Source organism: Simochromis diagramma, unplaced genomic scaffold (genome assembly GCF_900408965.1).
Source record: "Simochromis diagramma unplaced genomic scaffold, fSimDia1.1 OVJJ01000387.1, whole genome shotgun sequence".
Classification (NCBI taxonomy): Eukaryota; Metazoa; Chordata; class Actinopteri; order Cichliformes; family Cichlidae; genus Simochromis; species Simochromis diagramma.
This window is the reverse complement of record NW_024387152.1, coordinates 7080348-7102280: the sequence shown is the minus strand read 5'-3', so window position 1 is coordinate 7102280 and position 21933 is coordinate 7080348. Positions and strand designations below refer to the sequence as shown.

General features: G+C 38.8%; 2 protein-coding genes and 3 non-coding genes across 5 annotated transcripts; 3 read left to right on the top strand and 2 right to left on the bottom strand.

Annotated features, from left to right (window-relative positions):
• Positions 1 to 879: 879 nt before the first annotated feature.
• On the bottom strand, positions 880 to 9121 carry LOC120743903 (serine hydroxymethyltransferase, mitochondrial-like). The gene is made up of 12 exons (XM_040047915.1): positions 8967 to 9121; positions 7793 to 7996; positions 5643 to 5722; positions 4819 to 5019; positions 4571 to 4652; positions 4342 to 4464; positions 4019 to 4158; positions 3722 to 3884; positions 3460 to 3559; positions 2894 to 3049; positions 2451 to 2558; positions 880 to 2201 (listed from the first exon to the last, which is right to left on the bottom strand). Exons 1-12 carry the CDS (start codon positions 8997 to 8999, stop codon positions 2074 to 2076), a joined length of 1518 nt encoding a protein of 505 aa, XP_039903849.1. The 5' UTR covers positions 9000 to 9121; the 3' UTR covers positions 880 to 2073.
• Positions 9122 to 9354: 233 nt separating this feature from the next.
• Positions 9355 to 15927, bottom strand: LOC120743904 (neurexophilin-2-like). The gene is made up of 2 exons (XM_040047916.1): positions 15208 to 15927; positions 9355 to 10440 (listed from the first exon to the last, which is right to left on the bottom strand). The coding sequence occupies exons 1-2, from the start codon at positions 15283 to 15285 to the stop codon at positions 9616 to 9618; spliced, it is 903 nt and encodes a 300-aa protein (XP_039903850.1). The 5' UTR covers positions 15286 to 15927; the 3' UTR covers positions 9355 to 9615.
• A 2325-nt stretch (positions 15928 to 18252) lies between these two features.
• Positions 18253 to 18366, top strand: LOC120744093. The gene has a single exon (XR_005698300.1). It is a non-coding gene; the product is annotated as a U5 spliceosomal RNA (small nuclear RNA).
• A 546-nt stretch (positions 18367 to 18912) lies between these two features.
• On the top strand, positions 18913 to 19025 carry LOC120744088. Its single transcript, XR_005698295.1, has one exon. It is a non-coding gene; the product is annotated as a U5 spliceosomal RNA (small nuclear RNA).
• A 2586-nt stretch (positions 19026 to 21611) lies between these two features.
• LOC120744092 lies at positions 21612 to 21725 on the top strand. Its single transcript, XR_005698299.1, has one exon. It is a non-coding gene; the product is annotated as a U5 spliceosomal RNA (small nuclear RNA).
• Positions 21726 to 21933: the final 208 nt, after the last annotated feature.

Sequence of the window (21933 nt, the reverse complement as noted above, 5' to 3'; positions counted from 1 at the left end):
ACAGGGCTATACTTGCTGCTCAAGTGCTGCAAAACTGATGGCACAGCACCTCACGGTGCAAATGGATAATGATCCAAAGCAAGAAGCTGCACAGGTTTCACAAAATAAATAAATGGGATATTCTTCAATGACCAAGTCAGTCACCTGAAGACAAAGCTGAAGGCAGAGAAACCCTCAAACTAGCTGTCGCTGAAGGCAGCTGCAGTAAACACGTAGGAGAGCATCTCAAGGGAGGAAACACAGTTTTCTGTGATGTCAGCTTCAAGACTTCATGCAGTCACTGACTGCAAAAGATTTTCATCCCAATATATAAAACAATTCTTGTATTTAAAATTATGTTAGTTTGTCCTAGTACTTTTGAGCTTCAGAAAATAGTAGCATGTTAATGTGATACTTCTGTTATTTATCTGAAAGTCTGAACTGCACAGTCAAACCTTAATTTGCTCAGTTGTGGTTTACGGAGACAAAACTACAAAAAGAATTTTTGTTCCTCCAACAAATTTTGGACCCAATCATATCATGAAATACCTTATTCAATAGAAAAAAAGATCAACGTCCAACTGAGAGAGGAAGTCAAACCAAACAATTCGGACTAAAGTACTACGGAAACAAATCAAATGATCCAAAGTTGTTTTTTCCTTTTGTGAACCTGAAGCTGTGATCCGCTGACTCTGTTTGGGGACTACTTTTTATTTTCTTTTTCTTGACTATTCCCAGAAGTAAACAGTGAGAGGACATGAGCAGAGGAAATTCCAGCAGCTTAACATGGATCAGTGTTTACAGAATCTGAAGATGCTCCTCCCTCTTGGGATAACACACATAAATCATCAACCGCTCGGTGACATGCAACTCAGCAGCAGGTAAAAAAAATACATGCAAAAAAAAAAACCTTAGAAAATTTAACATGTAAATATTCAGCATCAGTTTTATTGCAGTTTAAAAGATGCATATTCATGTTATACATTCCTCAAAAATGATTTCTATAGAAGTCAAAGTAAAACTACAAAAGCTACTATTACATTAGACACACACACATACACACAAATCTGAAGCCTTGTTTTGAAACGCCTGTGCTACTTTACTGTTTTCTATTCATGTTAGTGGATCTGTGGATGTAAACTGAACCTGTGCTCAATTCCCAACACAGCTGCTGCAAGTTTCCCAGAGTGCAGAACAAAGCCTGAAGTCAGTAAAAGCTCTTAAGCAGACTTAGCAACCAAATGCCAAAAATACCTGAAAGCACATAAGGGTCCTTCTTGTGTTTGGGCAGCAAACAACAGTCCTGACAAGAAGGCGAAAGCAAATTCCAGAGTGCTGTTAACTCACAATTTAGGTCCATTGCTGTGTACCATTTACACTCTAGTCCTATTGAATACCTTTTTTTATGAATATAATCACTACTATCCACCTATCACTGCAAGCTAGTAACAAATCAAATCACTTTAGATCCTTTATAGTCAATGTATATAATAAATTGTTCCACTAAATTGATCGCTGATACAATGAAACAGAAGTTAATAGTATCCACTTGAATGTAACTTCGCACAGATTAGCTATGAAAAGCAGTGTATGTAATAGTTATTTATAACACTCTATAAGAACACTGCAGTAGTTTACATTACCTTTTAAAACATACACATTCTCCTATGAAGACATTTTAAATGTCTGCATTAGCACAATGTTATACATAATGAATGTTTACATGCTGCTTAGAAATGCAGAGTTAGAACTGAAGAAGTCTCTTGGAGCTGAGCTGAGAAGCTGAGTTGCTTTCTTTCCAACCTCCTTAGAGTCATTTTTTAATGAGTTGTGACTTTTATCATTTATTTTTAATGCATTTACCTGGCATTTCTGTCCATATCAATATCTGTTACTATGTTACATTTTTCAGCTCAGCTGGTAATTTTAATGCTTCCAGTTAATGTGGAAATGCCATGCTGTATTGCTGCACTCTGATCAGTTTAAACTGATGTTTGTTTGTTTTTTACCAAATTATTATATTATTATATGTATGTCTAAAAAACAAAGCAAAGAGTAACACTCTGCATTACAGCTTGTTTGTCTGAGTTTTTTCTAATGGTCAGTAAATCCCGGCATGGGGAAGGGCCTGGCGAATAGCTCCACCCGCTGGCGGAGCTCTGTGATGCGTGACACTGTATCTTGGTCCTCCAGCAGAAATGACTTGAAGCTAGCCAGGTTTCCTGTTTGGAAACAGAAAGGCAAAAAAATTGCATTTATTCTTTTTGCTTGTTTCCTGAACCCTACTCACAGCTAATAAATGATCCACAGTCCTTAGCTGCAAGAGAAATAATGAATGCTGAACACATATTCGAGCACTAGTAATCTATGTAAGCAAACAACATGTCAGCATGGTGAATCTGCTGTACACAAAACCCCAAACACCACCACTCCCACTGGATGAATCACAGGTTTAGACGAAACTCCCTCACCCGTCTTCTTCTTCACGTCCAGTGCAATCTGAATCCCTTCATCAATCAACTCCACAACCTTTTCAAAATCTGCCTCCTTAAACTGCCGAGAGGTCAGAGCTGGAGCTCCTGTAAGAAAGTGACAGATAAAACAATCGTTAGATTAAATGGTTTGATTGTTGTCAATAGTTCATAAAGAGAGGGTTGGTTTGAGGTACATGGTGACATACTGAATGATGGTCCGGTGATAAGAACTACAGATACAGTGACATGTAGCAGGAAACACAGACACATCACAGAGTCAGACACTCCGAGTGAGAAGAAAGGGTCTGCTGCCATACGGGCAGAATGACAGAGTGGCTGACAGAGTCTGTCCAAAGTAGCTCCACTCCTGTAACTCTTTCCTAGATTACTAAATTTTGCAACACATTCTGCACAAGCTGCACTTCTATTAAAGCGAGTACCAAGTCGAAGTCCTCCTGGAGTGAGGGCGCTCTTATCTCCAGGACAGGTGTTCTTGTTGGCCGTGATTGACACCAGCTCTAGGACCCTCTCAGCTCGAGCACCATCCATACCACGAGGTCGAAGATCAACCAAAACCAGGTGGTTGTCTGTTCCACCTGAGAAACGGAAGAGGAGGATAGATCTATAGGATCTGTATTTGAGGAAATGTTTCTGATGGTGAAATTCTCATCAAGTCTTTCCTGGAGACAATGAGGAGACGTGCAACTGCTACCGTAAAATATTACTCACTGTTTTTTTCCATTCAACTGTCAAGTGAAGCTTAAGTGAACTTTTCCAAAGTTATAAAAACAGAATGCAAATGAGGCTGAAGCAAATGCAAAGTGATCCAAAAGCAATTGCATCAGGCACTGGAGAGGTAGAAATGCACTGCTCGTTTAAATGCTGAGCCTAATTTCATAGTCAGAGAAAGAAAACAAAAGCATTTGTCGTTTATTTTAATTTGTATGAAATAATTTGTTTTTAATGCAAAAATATACAATTTCAACATCAAAGACTCACTCAGCACCTGACACCAAAGTGTAGCCTTTCTTAAACAAAGCATTGGCCATGGCTTTGGTGTTCAGCAGCACTTGATGGATGTATCTCTTGAACATGGGAGTGGAAGCCTGCAGAAGCAGAAATCATGTCGTGTGAGAGAATAAGATTGTATTCAGATACTCCAAATCCAGACCTACTCGACCTACGCTGATGTTCTGTCTGAGGATTTCCCCTTTAATTGAATTTGTGGGCTATTATTGAACATTAAAGATTAAAATACACATCTTGACCTGTTTGAGGGCGACAGCCACCCCAGCAATGGCATGGTTGTGAGGTCCTCCCTGAAGTGATGGAAACACAGCAAAGTTCACCCTGTCCTGGAGGTCATAAAGGACTTCCCTGCCTTTCTTATCCACGGACCTCACACCTTTCCGGTAGAAGATCAGGCCAGCCCTGCAGAGCAGAGAAAGGACACCAAATGTGCTTAGCTGGACATGTGCAGAATCACATGTATAAAGCTCTTACCTGAATAGGCAACTATCAACACACTTATTAAAATTAATTCATATTAGGGCTCAGATCCTAACCTTGCTCCACGCAAGGACTTATGGGTGGTGGAAGTCACAAGGTCAGCATGCTCAAAAGGAGAGGGAACAGCTCCTGCAGCCACCAGGCCACTAATATGAGCCATATCTGCCAGCAGGTAGGCACTCAGCTCCGCACACAACTAAAAGACACACAGCTCAACATGAATCCCACAAACCTGAAATCCTGTTACTTTCTCAGCTTTTGTTTAAATGTCCAAGTATCTCATCACGCTTCAGTAACTCAGTAATCTGATTTGTGGTAGAGTTAACAGCTGTTGGAAGTTTCTGAGACACCTTCTCGTAAACATTATTAAATGAAGCACCTTCTTCATGCGAGAGTAGTCGATGAGACGAGCGTAGGCGCTGGTTCCTGCTATGATAAGTCTGGGTCTGAAAAGGCGAGCAGTCTTCTCCAGCTGGTCATAATCTATGAGACCTGTTTGGGGCTGAGGGGGATTCAGGAACAGGGGGTAGAGAGAACAGCTTACACTTTCTTGTGTCTTTAAATGGATCACAGGTTTGAAACCTTAATTCTGTTTGAATACTACTTACATCCACTTTGTAAGGCATCGATTCAAAGTAAATAGAGGTGGCTGAGACTCTTTTGTTGTCTGACATGTAGCCGTGGGTAAGGCTGAAATGTGAAGGACAAAATATATATTTATAACAGAGCGCACGTGTGCAGAAGATGAGCAGGTGCAGGGTGGACAAAAAGCTCCGTATAAAATGTTATTATGGGAATGGAAATATCCTCTGCTTGAGCATGTCTAGCATGAATGAACTTTGACATATTGACTCACTGTCCCCCGTCAGGCAGATCCAGGCCCATGATGCGGTCATGAGGCTGCAGCACAGAGGTGTAGGCTGCAAAGTTAGCAGGGGATCCAGAGTATGGCTGAACATTAACGCCCCACAGATTGGGATCCAGACCAAAGACCGAGAGCGCTCGCTTCTGACACAGCAGCTCGATCTGGTCGACAATCTCCGCACCTCCGTAGTATCTGACAAAGACAAAAAAAGAAACATAGAATCATCTCATATTATTGTAACGCACACACTTCATATTGTAATTTATCATATTGTACGATAACTGTATAATTTTGCAACAAATCATGTGTACTGAATCATGCAGTACCCTTATGTATCCTATCACATCTTCAAACTTTGTATTCTGTCATATCATGGGGTGTCGTAATGTATTGTTCCATTTATTTGGCTATATGTTATTGTTTCTTACTGAAACTGTACTATGATGGATAACACTGATCACTGTTGTGTATCACATCAGATTTTATTACATCGTATAGTATCATAGTATTGCTTTCTTTTGCATTCAATCATATCATATTCAACAGACTGTATTGCATCGTATGCTGTCATATCACCCTATATCATGTCACTGTCCTTTAATATACTTTGTGCACTATTAGTTTGTGTTGAGCTGGATTATATTGCTATATGCTATGTGAACAGCCCTGAATTATGCTGGGAAAAGAAATGCAAACCTTTTTGTTTTAAAGCCCATTTGCCTTTAAATGAAATTTTATAAGCTTCATGTGCTGGCTTCTGAAAATAGTTTTAATGACTAAATCAATATATGTTTAAAGTAGGCGATCCTTATTACCTTTGTCCTGGGTATCCCTCAGAGTATTTGTTGTTCAGACAGGAGCCCTGTGCTTCCAAAGCTGCACGACTGCAGAAGTTCTGGAGGGACAAACAAAAAAGCATCAAAACCTGCAGTAAATTTTTATCATACTTATATATTCAGAAGTCTGTCACCAAATATAACCTGTTTTTTTTTTAACCAGATATAGCTTTTATTTATCTTCAGAAGGACGACTGTTTTGCAAATACTTATTGCAACAAAAAATGGAGCAGATGCTTTTAACAGCCTATTGTATAAGCTACAAATGAGCCATATTTGATTATTTAAAGAAATCAGAGTGCATTAGAGGTACTATAGTGATGCTGAGGGCTGAATATAGAAGAATCTAACTAGTACTGAATCCTTGCAAAGTTCAGCACGGTGTCAAATGTCAGAAAAGAGATTGAGCTGCGGAAAAAGGAAATGAATGTAAATGAATTTTTTTCCCTGTCTCAGTCTTTTTTTCTCCCACTCACATTTCAGCTTATCTTCTCTCACTGTCTTTCGCTTTCTCTTTCTCTGTCCTCCTCAGCCGCCCCCTCTGGGTTGTTATTTTACTAAACCTGTCACTGTTCAGGGATCCCTCAATCATTCCAGTGGGGTTTAAAACTAGTCCCCCAAGTGACATAAATCTCTTTCCATGACATTTTGAAACACTATCTTGACACACACAAACACACACAAACACACACATACACGATCGCTCCTCCTTCTCTGTCTCAGCTTTAAATGTGGGGATCAGTGAAAGAAATCAGTGGGGGGAACCTAATGGGATCATTTGACTATGTTCCTGAAGATGAAAAAAAAGCAGGGTCTCTCCTCTGGGAGTTGGCTCAGAGCGGCAAATGACTGATAGCACATGTAAAAGAAGATTAAACCTTTCAGATGTCATCGTGAGTGATAGTGCTGTGGATGCATAATTGGTGGAGAATAAAAGAATAAAAGCTCCCGTCTTTTCCCACAGCTTCCACTTAGTCAAAATAACTGACTTAAAAGGAGTTGGTGGGGTGCATCGGAAATCTCAGTGAATGCTGAAGAAAACAGTAAAATTCTGGAAACTACAACTCTGATGACTTGAGATTTCACTGCTGACAAATGTGCTCCTCTGTGAAGAACAAAACATCTTTCAGCCCAAACTCAGTGGAGTATTTTACTGTAAGTCTGTGGAGTGTGCAGCTCTTTCATGAATTTTGCGTCGCAAAACCGATTTTTATCCTGGCTGACCAAAAAATGAGGTCTTAACGTTAAATGTAAGCCTATAGACTCATTACCCCGGTATTTATTTTTGACTGACATCATCTATTGAACAATCAAGTAGGAGGAAAATTAAAATTCTTAAATATTGTTCACTATATAAAAAAAGCTGTAAAAATACAGGAAATTCGCATATGACTGTAGTGTTCTTTGAACTCTGTAAATGCCGGTGCCTTTGAGCTAAACTAGATTATCATCACTATTTTTTTGTCTCTGTTGAACATAAATACACACAGGACTTTTAATATTTTAGTTCTAGTTTTAGTTATATTTTGATTGCTGGCTGTGCATGTGTGATGTGGTTATTGAGCCACCATGACCAAAACTCTAGCAGTGAGGGATTTTCTGGGTGTTTTGAGATTTTTAACGCACCAGGATTTTTATAAATGTGTTTCTAGGAGTAGAATAGCAACAAGTTACATAATAATTTTATGATAGTCAAACAGCTGACAGTATTTCACTGTAAAGCTTGTATTTTACAGTGAACAGCACATTTCCATAAGACTTGCACTTGAAACTGTCATTCTAGATTACAGCAGGTACTCTGTGAAATCACAGTTTAATTCCGGCAATTCTAGTTGCTTTTATTTTATTTTAATCTAACAATGAACAGCACAGTTTACCTGTCACACCTCTTTTTCCAGAACTAATTTTGCACAGAGATTATGTGTGACGCAATACACAGAGCAAACATTTAAACAGCCACTTTTGATTCCCCTCAGCAGCAGGCTGCTGAGGGGAATCATACATATAACGTGTTGTTTTTCCAATCAAGATTTACTGAAGATTTAGCTTTCATGTTTTTCCTCTTTTATTTAATCCCCTTATGGTACTTTGATCACATTTTCTTCTCTTTCATCTAAATGGGGTCTGACCTCTGATGCGATGAGCTCCAGTCCCCGACACTGCCTGTCCTTCTCCTGCTGCAGGAGTCTCCACATCTCTGGGTCATCCTGAGCCAGGCTCTCCTGTCCTGTCCACCCATCGCTGCTGCTGCTGCTGCTGAGGTGTCTTCTGCAAGATTTTGCAGTCATCTGCCTCTGTTGGCCCAAACATGCTGAAGCACTGAGAAAAAGGGGCTGCAGCGTGGGGGGTAGTGGATGAACACACAGGAATGATTTCAGTCACTGAATAAATGTACACTTTTTGAATAATGATTTTAAAGCTGTTCACTAGTAAGTAGCCTGGGGCGACTGTGTTACATTTCTTGCGACCTGCTGTTCTAAACTGCTCAGAGAAGTTAATAAAAACCTCTTGAAGGCACAAATACCAAGTCACGGGGTGCGATGCAACTCTCCATTGTGCTTTAAATGCTCTGCAGAGTGTAAAAAAAAAGTTTCTGGTGGGGGGTTCTTTTTCATCCTTTGGTGTCTTTTGAAACCCTGATGAAGAGTAAGCCTGTGCACAAATACTTTCATCCCTCAAAATGATAATACTTTGCACTTGGGGTTTGTAAACAAGGGAGTTAGAATAATGTGGCTTTTGATGTTCTAAACAACCCATTAAATGAAAGGCAGTAAAAAAAAACACACACAAAAAACCCCCAAATGTGTTATTCAATGAAGCAGTTATGGAAAACCTTGGACTTGAAAAATGTACTGCGTGTGGGCTGGTCAGACATGGAGGGGCTTGTTTGTTGAAACCAGCTTGTGCCTGCATGATAGTTATGCAACTATGTGTTACTTTGGCCTAATAGACAGATTACTGTTGAAGCATAAATATATGTTAAAGTAAGTCTCCTTTCATCTTTTGTATTCGCTGTGTTGAGTATAGTAAGTCTTGCATAAAGTGCCGACTGTGCAGTCAACTTTCTTTCAGCAAAATAAAGAAATAAATAAACTGGGACAGCAGTGTGTGTTTCTCTTTTGGACTGAAAAATACAAAGAAAAAATCTTCAAACCAGACATTTTTATCAGGGTTGACGTTTAGTGACAAGCTGGCCTACTTACAGTTATAAGTGACTTATTTACAACTACTCTTACATGCAGAAAAAGGGTCTCCTGAAGCAGATATAAGTGCACGTAATTTAAAAAAACAAAACGTACTCACCTGTAATCTTTGCCTTAACGTCAGAGAGAGCATGTCTGCAACAGCTGAGGGAAAAACAGAAAACTTCCCAGGTGCAAAGGGTGAAAGTAAAATCAGTACTGGATGTAGCCAGATACCGGACGTGTACTTTGTGTCACTGATAATAATGACTGCAGTAAATAATCCCTTTCATCTCGCTCTGTGAGTTCTTTGAATAGGAAACTTCCATAAAACGAACAGGCATAGAAACAATTTCATAGTAAAAACATTAGCTGAAGTCAGTCTGTGCTTTAAAAGAAAACCTACATGTGATTCTGTCCTTAAACATAGATACATATACAATATTATCTTTATTTTTAAGTAAAAAAAAATAAGAATACAAGTCAAATTTTGGATGAAAACCTCAATTAATGCATAATCGTGAGGCAAAAGTTTTAAACACAAATTCAAAATCAGCGTTAATGTTTTAATGAGTGTGCTTTCAGACAACACAAAGCTTACACAAAACTTAAATCCTTAAAAAAGACAACACAAGTTTTGACTCAATCTGCATTCACTGACAGGCTGACGATGTATCTTTATGTTGAAGGTGTTTGGAAAACTGAACATATGATTCTGAAGGATGTTTGAAGGACGAGTGAGAAGTCAGTGTATCATATCTCAGAATTTGTCACCCAAAGTGCTGCTGGTTCTGCTCAGGGCAAACTTTCTGCACCAGTCTGTAATCCGTGCCAGTGAAGGCGATGAAGATGCATATAACCTTAAATGGTTTGGCACAGATCCAGGCTGCCTGGGACTGGGTGTTTTCTGAGTAGCATGTCTGGCCTGGGTCGTACATGCAGGGCTTGGTCTTCTTGGACCGGTTGGTTCTCTGGTACTCGATCCGGCAGTTGAGTTCAGTCACCATCATCATGTCCTGCTGCTGCTTCTGCTGTTCGGGAGGAGTGGAGCTGGTGGACTGAGGAGGGCTTGGAAACTGGGACATCAGATCTGGGAGCAGTACTGAGTTTTTAGTGTGAACACTCTGAGATGCAGGATCAAGAACCTCCCATCCCACAGCTTTGGAGGGTGGAACGATGCTGACGGATATGTTCCCCAGACGGGATGAATTGTGGCGGAAGTAGACGCTGAATGTTCCATTGATGTGATCCACAATCTTCCCTGTCACCAAGAGGCTAAATTTCACTGTTTTCACATTAAAGTAAAAATCCCCCCAGCCCAGGATCTTTTTGGCCTTTGGGGAAGTTTTAGCTGGAGGTTTGGATTTGGGAGGAGGACGATACAGATACTGATCCAGGGCTTGTGAGAAGTTCTGAGGCCAACCGTATGGGCCAAGCGAGCCATAAGCAGGTGTTTTATGTTTGGTGGAGATGATCTGTAAATCTTTGGAGATATGTTTAACTTTCAGTGCTGCTCCACCAGCACCTTCTCTTCCTCCTTCCTCCTCACCCCACTCTTGGCTTTGGAATTCCAGTTTCTTGGATATCTCTTGGACCTGTGGAAAAAAAGTATAAAATAGTGAATTTTGAAAATGTTCTTCATCCATTGTTGCAAGATATAGCTTATTTGTCAGCTTACATACAGCTGTGCTCAGAAGTTAACAGTCACTATGGGCATAAATGTCATGGGGCTTTGGGGTTTTAGTGAACTGTTCTTTTTCCAGGGATTGTACAACATAAATATTTAATGATTAAAAAAAAATAAAACAATAATTAGCTTCACAAGTCTGAAATGTTTTGGATTTTATCTAAGCTCAAAAGCATGCATAAACCCCACTAACATTTGGTTAAATGTCTTAGTAAGTTTCACCTAGACCAAACACCATTGGTAGCCACCAACATGTATCTGGCATCATTCTTGCAGGATATTTGAACACTCTACTTGGCTTCTTTGAAGCATAGTCCACAAATTTCCAATAGGATTGAGATTTGTACTTTGGGAATGCCATTCCAGAAGCTTATTGTTAGCCTGCTTTATCATGTTTTTGAGATGTTTGAAATCATTGTCCAACTCGGACATGCAGTTGTGTCCAAGCAGTTGATTTGAGGTGAAGTTGAAGTATTCGGAGAGACCCCTTCTTCATTATTCCATCTACCGTGTGCAATATACCAGTACCAATGGGAGCAGAACAGACCCAGGGCATTATGTGACCACCACCATGCTTGACAACAGGTACAGTGGTCTTAGAACCTCGCCCTTACTCCTCCAACAACCTCTTGTCATTGTAACCACACAGGTCAATCTTTGAATTATCGACCATTAAAATTTTCTCCAGAAGCCATTTGACTTGTCTGTGTGAGTATCTGCAATCTTAGTCAAGCCTAAAAGTGGAAATGTAAAATTTCCATGGTGGTTACCTGGTTATTCCTGAACACCCTAACCAATTTCATCTCATCTGAGGGGACAGCTTGGGTGTTCTTTCACACTCTGACAAAGTGGTAACACATCCTAATAACTTTTCTTACATTTAGTTGTTTAAACCGATTATCCTCAAGTTTGTAGTTGTTTAGGAATGGCCCATTAAGTTTCTGGAATGGCCGTGCCAAAGCCACAACCTCAGTCCCGTTTAAAATGTGTAGACCCTGCTTAAAAGCTCCATGCCATTAAACGACCTTGTTTAAATGAAGATTGGTCAAATATCCAGCCAGAATTATGCTAGAAGCTTGTTGTCCAAAATAAATTAAAACTTGTGTACATAGTTATTTATTTTTCATCATTACAGATGTTTGCTGTACGATCATTCCACCCTGGAAAAAGAATAGTTCAAAGACATCATTACAAGCCCCACATTACCGTGACATTTATGCCCATGATGAGTCTAAACATCTCACCACAACTGTGTATCCACAGGGGTGATCTCCGGTGCAGTTTCAAAACAATGGAGACAAATGGAATTTGGCCACGGTGTTGTGCTTTTGCACACCATTTTTCCATAAACACTACAGAATATAACATTTTGTAGATTGTTTTAACTGAAGAAACAGTCCCTGTTAGGAAAAAAAATCCCCCAAATTTGTGTTGTAATTGGCCGATTTGCCAAGTAGTGAAAAGACACGTTGCCTTGTTTTTTATTTATCTTTTTATTTATTTTGAATTCAGTAAGTAAAATTTCATCCAGCTTTTTGATACTGGCGTAGATACTGATATATCAAAGAGAGGCAGAAAAAGAAAGAGAGACCCAAATCCTAAAATCAAACCTCTTTGATTAGCCGCAAACTACTGTGGCTGAATGCTAAAATCTGTGTTTTGTTATACTAATAAAACAACTCAGCAGCACCAAATGAAAACTCATATCCACCAATGCTCATAGGCAACTATAAGAACTTTATAATATCGACTGTAACCCAAACCAACTCTGGGGTTGTCAACATTGTCACCATTAAATACAGTAAAAAAAAAACTACAGTAAAAAAGTCACAGGATTTTGTTGTTGGACTGCAGAAAGTGACAAGAAAGACGAAGAGCAAAACTGCCCTTGACCACCTGGATGACCACAAAGGAAGGACAGCTTGACTGTAGCTGCACTATAAGGCAGCACATAATCGATTTAAATAATTATTCTTGAGTGTTATGGGCCCTCGCACTGAGAACGTCTTGAAATTGACTGTGATCAATAGGTTATCTCCTTCAGGCAAGGACTACAGTAATGAGGAACATGCACACACACACCCACACCACAAACAAACACAGTCCCGTTCTTGTTGCCATTAACACGTTTTAATTTGCCCGTCCGTTCGTCCTCTCTCACTCCCCCTTTAAAACTTTCAATCCTCGTTTCTGCACGACCTTGGTAATGGACCGTCTATAGGCTGATTAATCAATATGCTTGAGATAGAGAGAAACGTGGCTGCTGAAGAATCAATAAAATAATAAATGTATGAAAATATGAAAAATATGCATCTGTTTCAGGCACATTTCCATATTGAGCTCCTTCTGTGCCAAATATGTCTCAGTGGTCTCAAAAAGACTAAAAAATCTTTAACCTTTTTCCTCCTCCTCCTCTTCATTACCTTAAATATCCCAGCTTCTAATCTTGGATTGATTTGGACAGCTTCTTGAAATGAATAAGGGATTAAGCTTTCACCTGAATGCATCTTGTTAGGCAAGAGCTTACGACTTCATGTTTTGTTCGTTGTATTCATCACTTCCACCCACATTGTCCTCATTCCTTCTACTGTCCTATTTTGTCCCTTTTTCGGGAAATAGATTGTATAAAGGTATCTACGCTCCCTGGCCTTTCCCCTGAAGTCAAATAAGATGAAACAGTATGGGTGAACAGCCTGCAGATTATATGAAAAAAATACACCACATCAAAATGATACATTAAGCTGCCTCTTACAGTGTTGACTCCACTGTACCGGAGAAACACTCCAAATATATTTTACAGGAACTAAAAACCAATCTGTTGCCACTAATTGCTTTAATGTTAAATATTTTGGCTTCTGTGATAGCGCCACATTTCATGCACAGCTCACGCAGAACTGAAGACATCATTAACACAGAGAAATACGGTAATTAACTCCACTTGAATGTCCCTCTTGGGTTTAAAAAAGAAATAGCACTCCAAAAATATAAAAGTGTGACCATGAAAACTAAATACGTCTTCAAACTGATGAAGCAGCTTATCATAAGCCAGGCAACCACCTGCTGTTGTGTCTATTAAAATACATAAATCCCAATAAATCAAGTGATGTTTATGTAACACATTTGCTCTGCATGGCTGACATGTGGAGCTACGTCTCAGTATGCAAACTGTATATACAAAAAGTATATAACACCAATTTTGCACAATGAGTTTAGGATAAAAACTAATTGGACACTTCTCTTTTTATATAAACACTTACTTTAGCTTAGGTGTAATGGTGGATGCTCTGTGGGTGATGGGACAAGATTTTTTTACGCCTCTAGGGACATGAGTTGTTCACATTCACTGTTTAGGACTTGATTTCTGTTTTTGCCATAATGTGTCAGAGGCAGATGGAGGTTTAGGGCTAATCTCACCTAGATTTCTGAATAAACAGCTCCCAGGATATCATTATTTTACTCAAACAAGCAGGATTCTCATCCCCCCCCCCCAACCACCTCATCCCTGTGTGCCAATCTCTGCCTTCCTCCCCTAACCAAGTGCGCTCCAGCTGTGCCTATTGTTACAAACCCAAAGCTCCAGCTACGTGCTGTTCTCACCTGCCCTAATTGGAGCCCACAGTGTGACAGCAATGTCACCGGCTCAGTGTCAAGATGCCAGCACAGTGACTGCAACTGAGCAACAGCAGTGGAGGGGATACAAGCACAACACGTGTGTAAAAGTACCTGCAGAAGCGGGAAAAAAAGTAAAAACTGAAAAGCAACTGAAAAGCCTGGGAGGAGTGTTTGCTTTTTTTAAGGACAGAGAGATAGAATTCTTGCCACTGGCTAAAAAGTTCCTTAATGTGTCAGTTTTTTGGGTTGTTTTTTTTAACGACTTAACCAAGAAGAAAAAAGAAAAGAAAAATAAGTTTGAATGTTTTTAAGCCCCAGGGTGATGAAACTTCTTCAGACTGACAAAGCCCGTGCACTCATTTAGTTCAAGAAATAAAGCACAAAATGAGGTTGCTTTGAGGGTTTTCACTTGACATCTTAAATACCAGAGATGCAGATGATGCAGTTGGCTGCTCGTGCAGCATGAGAAAGTTGAATTAAAGAAAGGGGAGCAGATTAAATTAAAACTATGCTTGAAAGAGAATTAGACACCATGAGACTGGAACAAATTTAAAATGTGAAAGCGGTATATATATTCATCCTTCCTGAACTTTATCTAACAAAAGATTCCACTTTAATCAAGTCCTAGTACAATTTCACACAATGAAAACATCTTCGGTCTTAAGTTTGAAAGTAACAAAGCGAATCACATCAGAGCAAGACACCGTTTCTCATTCCTAAAAATGAACAGGTCTCTGATTTTTTTTTTCTCACAATATTCTCAAAACAGCAAATCCCATGAAGTCTTTACCAAGTCATTTAAACTCTTTTCTACTTCTTAAAATCCCATGGCAAGTTACTTGTTACCTTTTAAAACTACAGTGATGTTTGGGATAATTTTGACAGTCCACGTCTTATTCTGCAACAGTGCTGTAATCTCAGAATGAGTGGCAGAAATCAAGCAGCACATAAATTTGATTATAACGTACTGATCGATAATAATCAATGGTACACATTTACAGGAAATCTGAATGGAAGTAACTCTTCATGCACTTGGTGCAAAGGCTGTCTGCAGTCTACTCACTGATGAAGGAAGAAGCCACAGACAGGTGATGGCAAAGTTCAAACACAGAGCCCTCATTTTGCAGCAGCCTTTCTCCATCCAGAGAGTGGGACTTTGTTACAGGCAATCTGCCCGAATGATTAACGGAGTTAAAGTCGACTTTCACTTCTAAAGAAGAGGAGACAATCCGCAGTGAGAGACTCGAAAATCCCCAAGAAATGGAGTGAACACTCCGCTCTGCTCGCCTCTCCTCTCCCTCTGACTCCTGTTCTCTCTCTCTCTCTTACTCTGTTTTTCCTTCTCTCTCTAGCCCCCAAGACACACACACACATACATACAACTGACTTGACGTGATCAAAAATTTATAATAAAGTATAGCATCCATAAGAGGAGAACAAATTTCTTGTACTGTAAATGTACACACACACACACACACACTCAGCCTCATTTTCACCACCTGGACAGCTCTTATTATGACTCATCAACCCATGAAAAGGCGCTCTCGGGCAGGCACAGTTTGACAGCCCTCCCTGTCCCCGCATAGCCACAGGGAGGCTGACAGAAATGACGAGGGCGCTCTCCGGGGATTGTGAAAAATTACTGACAACTGGTGAGATTCAGTGCCGCAGTGAAACTTTAAGCCACAGAATCACTGCGAGCAGTAACCAGCTACCTAAACTGAATAAAGAACCAAAATTAGATTGTGTATAAATGCACAAACCCACCGCGCTCCATCTGTTCGAGCACCTCCACACTAGTTCTTCCACTTGACGGATAACGATGAGTGTGAAAGAGCACCCGCATTTTAAACTGGTTTAACTTTGAAAGCATATGTTCGCTTGCTGCTTTGAGTGTGAGTTAAATCAAATTAGGTTTAATAGTTAGTTTAAAGTAATTTTGTGATTTGACATAAAAATCTCACTAAAGCAGGTAGGATTAGAGAAAATGTTAGACATGAAGATCGAGCCACTGCTTTCCTTGAGGGCATTTCTACAGCCGGTGTTTGTGTCGTATTCACAGTTAGTGAGTTTTTACATGTGGTCAGTGTTTCTGTGGCAGCAAAAAATGTGGTAATGTGAAGGGGATTAGCATTCTGAAGCATTTTAAATATAGTCCCTAAGCTGACCTTTACATGTATCTTTTTGTTTTGTAGACAAAGATAAGAAGTTACAATTGCTCACAAAACACACACACACACACACACACACACACACACACACACACACACACACACAACAGGCTTTTGAATTATTGCAGCAAATAGGCTTTGCATGACATAAAACTCATCATAGGTAAAATGTGTTTTTCAGCAACATGTTCTCCACAAATTAAAGCCACATTTTTCTTTCTTTCTTTTTCCTCAAAATCCATTTACCGGAAATAAACTGCTAACTATCAGCATTTTAATGACTTCAAAATTTACAAGTGAGATATTTACTTACTAGATAAGTGAAAGAAAATGGAAGGATGGATATTTAATGATTTACCGCACCAATGTATTTTATTTTGTAGGAGATAAAGTTTGTGTTAACCACAGGCATCTAACTGAAAATCCAGTGACTTTGGACCAATGTAACCAGAAGTGCCGATTCTTAGTAGTTTTATGACTCCAAGTCTGAAAAAGAAAACAATAAATCAGCTTTGGGGGTGTCAAACATAAGGCCCGGGGGCTAAACTTGGCCAGGTGAAGAATCTGGCCCAACTTTAGAAAATGTGAAGGAGAGCATACATTTTTAAACTTTAACTACGATTTCATTCATTTGTACAGCTTTTTCTATTGATAAAGACTGCCCACCCCCACTACCTTCCATTCTACATCAAAGCAATAATTAACAGATAAATGATTAAATGAATGATCAGAAAGTTTTTCAGCTATACTATTAATAACTATGCTTGGCTATTTATCATCTTAATTATAGCATAGTCTGTTATTTTTAAACTTTAAAGTAAATTAACAATTTTTCTAACTGTAATTTTACACATTGATCATGCAATTTAGCTCACTTTAGCTCAAAGTGGACTGTATGTGGACCACTATGCAAAATGACCCTGATCTACCTTCTTTATAACGGCCAGCAGGGGGCGAATTCACAGGTTGCAAAAGAAGTTTGATTGTATTGAAGTCGATGAGAAAATTTCACATTTGATTTAGGATCGATCGGAATAAAAACTTTGCCGGAGAGCTCATGGTGACAGTCACTGTTCTCGAGTGTTGTTCAGCGCAGGATGATTTGATATATGATGGTCCCACATGCATGTAAAATGAGCATGCAGTCAGTTTTATATCTCTGTTGATCATCACGTCCAGTTTTAAAAACCCAAGATGGAAGCCAAAGAGTTGAACTCAGGGCTTCAAAACAGTTTGTGACATAGGCTATGTTTTTATCTTTTAAAAAATATATACAGCTGCTAGAAAATATGTATGTGTATTACTTTTGAAGTGTTGAGGATTAAAGTAGCTGTTTTGTTTTAAGTATAATGTCTATGAGAGATTCCTTCTCTCACTGACCACGTGAGATCGAAGTCATCATTGCTCCTTAGAGACAAGCAAAAGGTTTGGGGAAAAATGTTGGAAAAAAACATTTCTGATGCTGTCTGTTACAGGGATGTTTCTGTGTGCACTGATTGCCAAGACTTGGAAGGGTCAACTTTAGATAAACAAACAAACAAATAAATAAATAGGTTATAGGTTCGGGTTAGCGTAGGATCATGTAGATGATAACATAGATGTCTTAAAAATCTGGATGCCGTCAAAATGAGATATCATACCGCCATCTAGTGGACAATTCAGAGATTGCTCTTATTGCTTGCCCAGTAACAAAATGGTTGTCCATATTTCCCACAATGCCATGCGCGCAAAGTTGCTTTAAAATAAGTACGTAGTTCACATTTATCTGTCACGCACAACAGCTTTGTGGTGCATATGTTAGTGATGTTTGTAGTAAAGGTTTACCTTTTTTCATCAAATAAAATGTCGGGTTTTTGGGTTGTTTTTTTTTTGCGTAAACCATAAGTGATCATACCAGTGGGAGAAATGGGGTCATTCTCTTAGCCATGACCTCTCCAGCACTCTTGTTTCTCTTCAGATCGTATAAATCTTTCGCCTTTTACTAAAGATTTCCGTGGAGAGGAACAATAAGAGTTTTACTCAATTTTTTGATGCCCTGCGTTTGTGGGGCTTGTTTTTCAATGTTAAAAGAAGTAAATGTAGTATTTGAAACTTGTTGTTTTACACGCAATGTAATCTAAGTGTCAGTCAGGTATTCTTTCGATTGCCTTTTTATGCCGACCTTATTTATGTACCAGTCCTCCAATATGGACTTTATTGAAACTCGGCAGCAGTTTTATGATGGACTAAGATAAACATGGAAATTCGCGTTACACCATTCAGAGACTGCTGATTCTTTTATTCAAGAGTCACGTCATGTTTTAAAGGAAAACCCAGATAAATTTTCACCGTTGAGGCGTCTAACAAAACGCAGGAGGCGGGGTCTCCGTATTCCCACAATGCCATGCGCGCAAAGCAGTTAGTGTAAGTAGTTCACATGCATCTTGTCTTCCACAACACCTATGTGGTGCTTGTGCTGGTGATATTTGTAGTAAAAGTTTATCTTTGCGTATCAATGATAAAGTCAACTTTTTATTCTTTTTTTTTTTTTTGCGTAAACCGTAAGTGATCATACCAGTGGGAGAAATGGGGTCATTCTCTTAGCCATGACCTCGTCAGCACTCTTGTTTCTCTTCAGATCGTATAAATCTTTCGCCTTTTACTAAAGATTTCCGTGGAGTGGAACAACAAGAGTTTTACTCAATTTTTTGATGCCCTGCGTTTGTGGGGGTTGTGATCTGTTTTAAAACAAACAATTAATTAGTTGCACCATAGACAGAGGATTCTTGGCTAGTGCACTGTTGTGACTTTCTGAGAATTGGTGCATACATTATATACTTATGACATTTTAATGCATTTAGCAACTTTTCCGACTTATTGAGACTGCCAAACCTCATTGCCTTTCATACCACATCAAAGTGATTAATTAGCAGATAAACAATCAGGAAAGTTGATATTTTTCAAATATTAAGAAAATTAAGCAAGTACTTATTATATTTTACAACTACAGAACAATCTGTGCAATGAACATGTAAAAGTTTTTAGTTAAAGTTTTGACATTCATCGGTCACCCAAACTTTTTATGCACTTTTTTGATCTTAAGTGGGCTGTATGTGGCCCACAATCTAAAACGAGTTTGACATCTCTGATATATAACACTGAAGCAAACAGCAGTATCTAGTGCAGTGAAGTATGCTAGATCGGGCTTGGTTGTCACACTTTTCACTCTTTGTGTGAACTAATGATCACTGAAACATCTTTCAATAACCACTCCTTCATTAAATTGAAGTTGAAGGTATATCTCAAAATACCTATACCTTCTATTTTTGCAATTAATTGTTACAAAAATAATTAACTATTAACAACACACTAACACTTTGTGACAGGCCATGTTGGTGGTCCCTATAATTATCAGTTGGGTTTCAGTAGAGATTGAAGAGAAATTATGCGTAACTTTGTATTTCATTTTTTTAGATAGAGACATCAGAAAGTTTAGAAATGGACTCCACCTAATGTTACTTAAATTAAACTATGACTATAAATCAGTGAATTATTCGATGTATGAGCAGTGAAATTAGGAATTTACAGTGCTTTAAAATGCAGTTACAAATTCTACTGAGAAGCGATTCCACATTCATGTCTCAGTGTTGATGAGATGTATCACTGACATCATTAAAAATAGAGAGAGGTTTCCTGCATCTTTGAGAAGACAAGCAGTGTTTTGTGCAAGATTTTCTAACTTGAGCAATAGCCAGCAAGTCAGTGCAAAGAGAGCAGGCTAAAAATCCACAACATCAATATCAAACTGACTCTGAACTGTTGTGCTTTTTAAGGTTGATCCATGCTCGATCATCCAGGTAAGGAAACTTACTGAGATTTCCATTTTGAGGTTGCGAGTCTTTAGCTAGCAGTCCTATACCTCAGAGTCACACAAGTCAGTTATGTATGCCCCTGAAATGCCAGAGATACAAGCTTTGTGAGCTTAGTTTGGGCAGACAACACAACAAAACCATACTTTCTTGAGCTGACTATTGATGAATGACTCAAAACAAACCATTCAGAGAACAAAGAAACAAAAATATCACTGCTTTTAAATGCCTACCCGCAAAATCATTTGTCATGCTCAGAGGCTTGTTAGTCACGTGTGACAACCAATCCAAAAACTAGTAAGACAACCATCCGAGGCTGACCTCTTGTTAAACATTACCACATGGCTTTAACCAGATAGTGAGAGGTGGATTAATATCAAAGCGATTAATATCAGCTTTTTAATAAGTGTCTATATTCTAAAGGACTAAAATTGTGTCTTGTCTTTCGATACAAAAACAGCATGAAATTTTTTTTTCACCCATCAAAAATAACAAAATACTTCCTTCCTCCAAAGTTTTGTCTGTTTTCCACAAATTGACCACTGCAAACATATGTGAAATCCACAACAACAAGCAATGTGACAGCCAACCCTGGTCTACACTATCGGTCCAATCGTGCTAGTATCAGTCTGATACTATAACAGTGTTGGTATAGTATGCCCCTCAAAATGTATTTTATATATACAATTGACTCAACCATCAACACAAAAAGGTTATTATGTCCAGACACTTTTCATATTTAATTTCTGAGGTAGCCTATATTTAGTTTCATTTCCAATAAAATTAAAATTGAACACAAGTCAGTGGGCTGGCCATAAAGCATCTGTCCTCTCATGCATGCATGCATTGATCGGACACCGATTCCAGCATTGGTTTTAAAATTCTCAAGATTTGGATTGATTCCCTCCAGCTCTACTTGGTGAGTGTTACACATTTGCATCCATAAGAAAATGATAAATACAACAGGGACTGGAATATTGGATAAATATGTAATTTTAAGTGAAAATCCTTATATTTTTTAAATTCCTCATTAGTTATCTGTGGGACCCAGATAAATATAGAAATCTACTTTACACTATTCAGAGACTGTTGATTCACGCTTTTATTCAAGAATCACGTCATGTTTTAAGCTGCCTACTTATCTGGGCTACAGCTCTATAGAGCTCCATTCATTTTTGCACCAGTGAGAGGCAGCTCTGTCCTATTTAACGAGTCTCCCAAGTTTCCCACAATGCCATGCGCACATAGCAGTTTTAGAATAAGTAGTTCACATTTATCTGCCACGCACAACGGCTTTGTGGTGCATATGTTAGTGATGTTTGTAGTAAAACTTTACCTTTTTTCATCAAATAAAATGTCGGGTTTTTGGGTTGGTTTTTTTTGCGTAAACCGTAAGTGATCATACCAGTGGGAGAAATGGGGTCATTCTCTTAGCCATGACCTCTCCAGCACTCTTGTTTCTCTTCAGATCGTATAAATCTTTCGCCTTTTACTAAAGATTTCCGTGGAGAGGAACAACAAGAGTTTTACTCAATTTTTTGATGCCCTACGTTTGTGGGGCTTGTTTTTCAATGTTAAAAGAAGTAAATGTAATGTTTGAAACTTGTTACATTGTTCCCAATGTGATCTAAGTGTCAGTCAGGCCTTTTATCGTGTGCCTCTTTATGCCGACCGTATTTATGTACCAATCTGGCCCAACTTTAGAAAATGTGAAGGAGAGCATACATTTTTAAACTTTAACTACAATTTCATTCATTTGTACAGCTTTTT

Coding starts and splice junctions, on each gene's coding strand:
- LOC120743903 (XM_040047915.1), bottom strand. CDS start 8,999: ATGCTCTCTCTGACGTTAAGGCAAAGATTACAG. Junction 3,050..3,459: donor AGGCTACACTTTGGTGTCAG/GTGCTGAGTGAG, acceptor TCCGTTTCTCAG/GTGGAACAGACAACCACCTG. Junction 2,202..2,450: donor GGACGTGAAGAAGAAGACGG/GTGAGGGAGTTT, acceptor GTTTCCAAACAG/GAAACCTGGCTAGCTTCAAG.
- LOC120743904 (XM_040047916.1), bottom strand. CDS start 15,285: ATGGAGAAAGGCTGCTGCAAAATGAGGGCTCTGTGTTTGAACTTTGCC. Junction 10,441..15,207: donor TGTGGCTTCTTCCTTCATCA/GTGAGTAGACTG, acceptor TTTTTTCCACAG/GTCCAAGAGATATCCAAGAA.